At 52.3% G+C, this 2,199-nt stretch overlaps 1 protein-coding gene across 1 annotated transcript in view; it reads right to left on the bottom strand.

Moving 5' to 3' along the window:
• LOC101850389 (COUP transcription factor 2) overlaps positions 1-2,091 on the bottom strand; it is a gene marked incomplete in the record, with an annotated part of 68,270 nt that extends 66,179 nt beyond the window's left edge. The window contains 1 exon segment of the mRNA XM_005091315.3: positions 253-2,091. Within this exon segment, the coding sequence (XP_005091372.2) occupies positions 253-778 (526 nt within the window).
• Positions 2,092-2,199: the final 108 nt, after the last annotated feature.

The following is a 2,199-nucleotide window of genomic DNA, read 5'->3' as shown; positions in this document are numbered from 1 at the left end:
GAGAGAGAGAGAGAGAGAGAGAGAGAGAGAGAGAGAACGAACTAGATCTAGATCTACATGTCATGTAGTTGACGTGTGTTTGAGCGCGTGTGACGAAGAGACCAGGAAGGAAAGTGAAGGAATGAGTGACTAAAGAAGAGCAAATAAGCGAGAAAGTGACAGAGAAAGAGACAGTGAAAGAAAGAAAGAAAGAAAGTTTGAGTGGAGAAGAATTCAGGAGACACGGGTATCACTGACCTGTGTCCCACCTACCTTCCCGCCTCATCCCGGACTTGAGGCATTTCTTGAGCCGGCAGTACTGGCACTGGTTGCGGTGGTGTTGGTCAATGGGACAGTTTCGGCTCCCACGGCACGTGTACGTCAGGTTCCGGCGTACGCTACGCTTGAAAAAACTCTTACAACCCTCGCAGGTGAACTGACCATAGTGTTTGCCAGAGCTCTTGTCCCCACACACCACGCACTCGATCTGCTGCTTGTTGTTGTTGTTCTCCGACATGTTGGAATTGGGCGTGCCCCCGTTGTTCTGATGGTTGCCCGGGGGTGAGCCAGGAGGGACGGGGTCTACGGGCACCAAGGTGTTGTGTCCAGTAGGGGCCACTGTGGTCGTGTGGCTGGGCTGTTGGCTCGGGGGTGGGGGGACAGGGGGCAGACCGCCCGGGTTGCCCAGGGGAGGGGGCGGTGGGTGTCCGCCGAGATCGTCTGATGGTTCTCTCCAGGGGATCACAGGGGTCGGCTGTGTCGGGGGCATGTCCAAACTGCGGACCGCACTCACAGCCATAGAAGATCGAGGGAAAATATTTCCCCGGACAGGGGAAAGGTACAGCTCACTCGCGGCGGAAACAAAAATGAAACAGAAATATTCTAGCAATACTCGGATCAAACTCTGTATATGCAAGGGAAAAGAATCACTAGAGCTAAGAGAAATGTCATCAAAACGTACAGAAATTGCCCTTACTATTCTTATCAAGAGTAATTTTCCTCAAACGAAAACAAGAATTCATTCACGGAGTACATAGGACAATTCACCGTCCTTGTATCAAGAACATCTTTACCGATAACTTAAGTGAGACAGCGTAATCAAAACAGCGACTCCTACCACCACAAATAATGCACGACACAAGATATTATAACTGCTTTCAAGTACTTGGTGAAAAGTACTTTGGTCTATAAAGGTGGCCTAATGCATGCACATATACACACGCGCACACATACACACGCACACACGGAGAGTGTAATAATGTGCAAGTCTCGCTCTATCAGCCTGTGGTCGACTCGCTGGTGCTGGTGGTAGAATCTGTTAGTCTTGTTCCGTTGTTGTGTCGGGACGTTCCAGTCTCGCCAGTTGACTGCACACACACGCCGGGCACATGTTATCACTGCAGGTTAATCCTTCCCTAATGGAGACGGCGAAACTGTGTTGGCCCTAGGGCTGTAGAGGCCCCGCTGGGCCATCCTCGTTTTCTTTTGCCACACAGCGTAGATTCGTCCTCTGCAATTTTCTCTCCGCCGTCTTTGGTAGACTGAATTTTTTCTTAAATAGTGATGTTGATGATGATAGAGATGACGGCACTGGAGATAGTTTTGGTGGTTCCGGCGAGGCGGTGATTTCTAGTGCGGCTACAAGAACAGGAAAAAGAAGTTTTGCCTCCTATAAAAAGCGTCCTGGAAGAAAGAGTGGGCCGAACAGTGAGACAAGTGCACCGCCTGTCTGTATGTTCTACGTCCGTGTGGGTCGCTCTCAGCGCGAGTGTGGTTTCGCCAAAGATCAGTGAGAGGGATGCGGTGAGCTCTGTCGACTTGTCAGGCCGCACGGGACTGGAGGGGAACAAGCCGAGACGCGAAGAAGTGGCGTGGCTTTTCCACTCGGGGTTATAAACTTTCTACCTCGTCTTTCGAACCCCGTGCTGGTGGTGTGGCTTGAGAGCAGAGACTCGTACTGAATCTTGTGTCGTGGGGTCGGGTGGTAGCGGTGGTTGGAGTGGTGGTGGGGCGTGGGGGTCGCTCGCCCGTCGACCAGGAGGAGGGGAAGAGCTGATAGTAATACCAGTGACGGAGAGAGGGCGGGTGGTGATCTTTCGGCGCGAGCGTTGCTGATTAGACAAGCAGTGCGTCTGACAGTGAGGGAGAGGGGGAGAGGTTGAGACAGCGACCACAAAGTGAGGAGAAGAGAGAGGGTGGGGGTCTAGGAGGGGGGGGAAG

The sequence above is a fragment of the Aplysia californica genome, unplaced genomic scaffold, assembly GCF_000002075.1.
Source record: "Aplysia californica isolate F4 #8 unplaced genomic scaffold, AplCal3.0 scaffold00028, whole genome shotgun sequence".
Classification (NCBI taxonomy): Eukaryota; Metazoa; Mollusca; class Gastropoda; order Aplysiida; family Aplysiidae; genus Aplysia; species Aplysia californica.
This window is presented reverse-complemented; position numbering and strand designations above follow the sequence as displayed.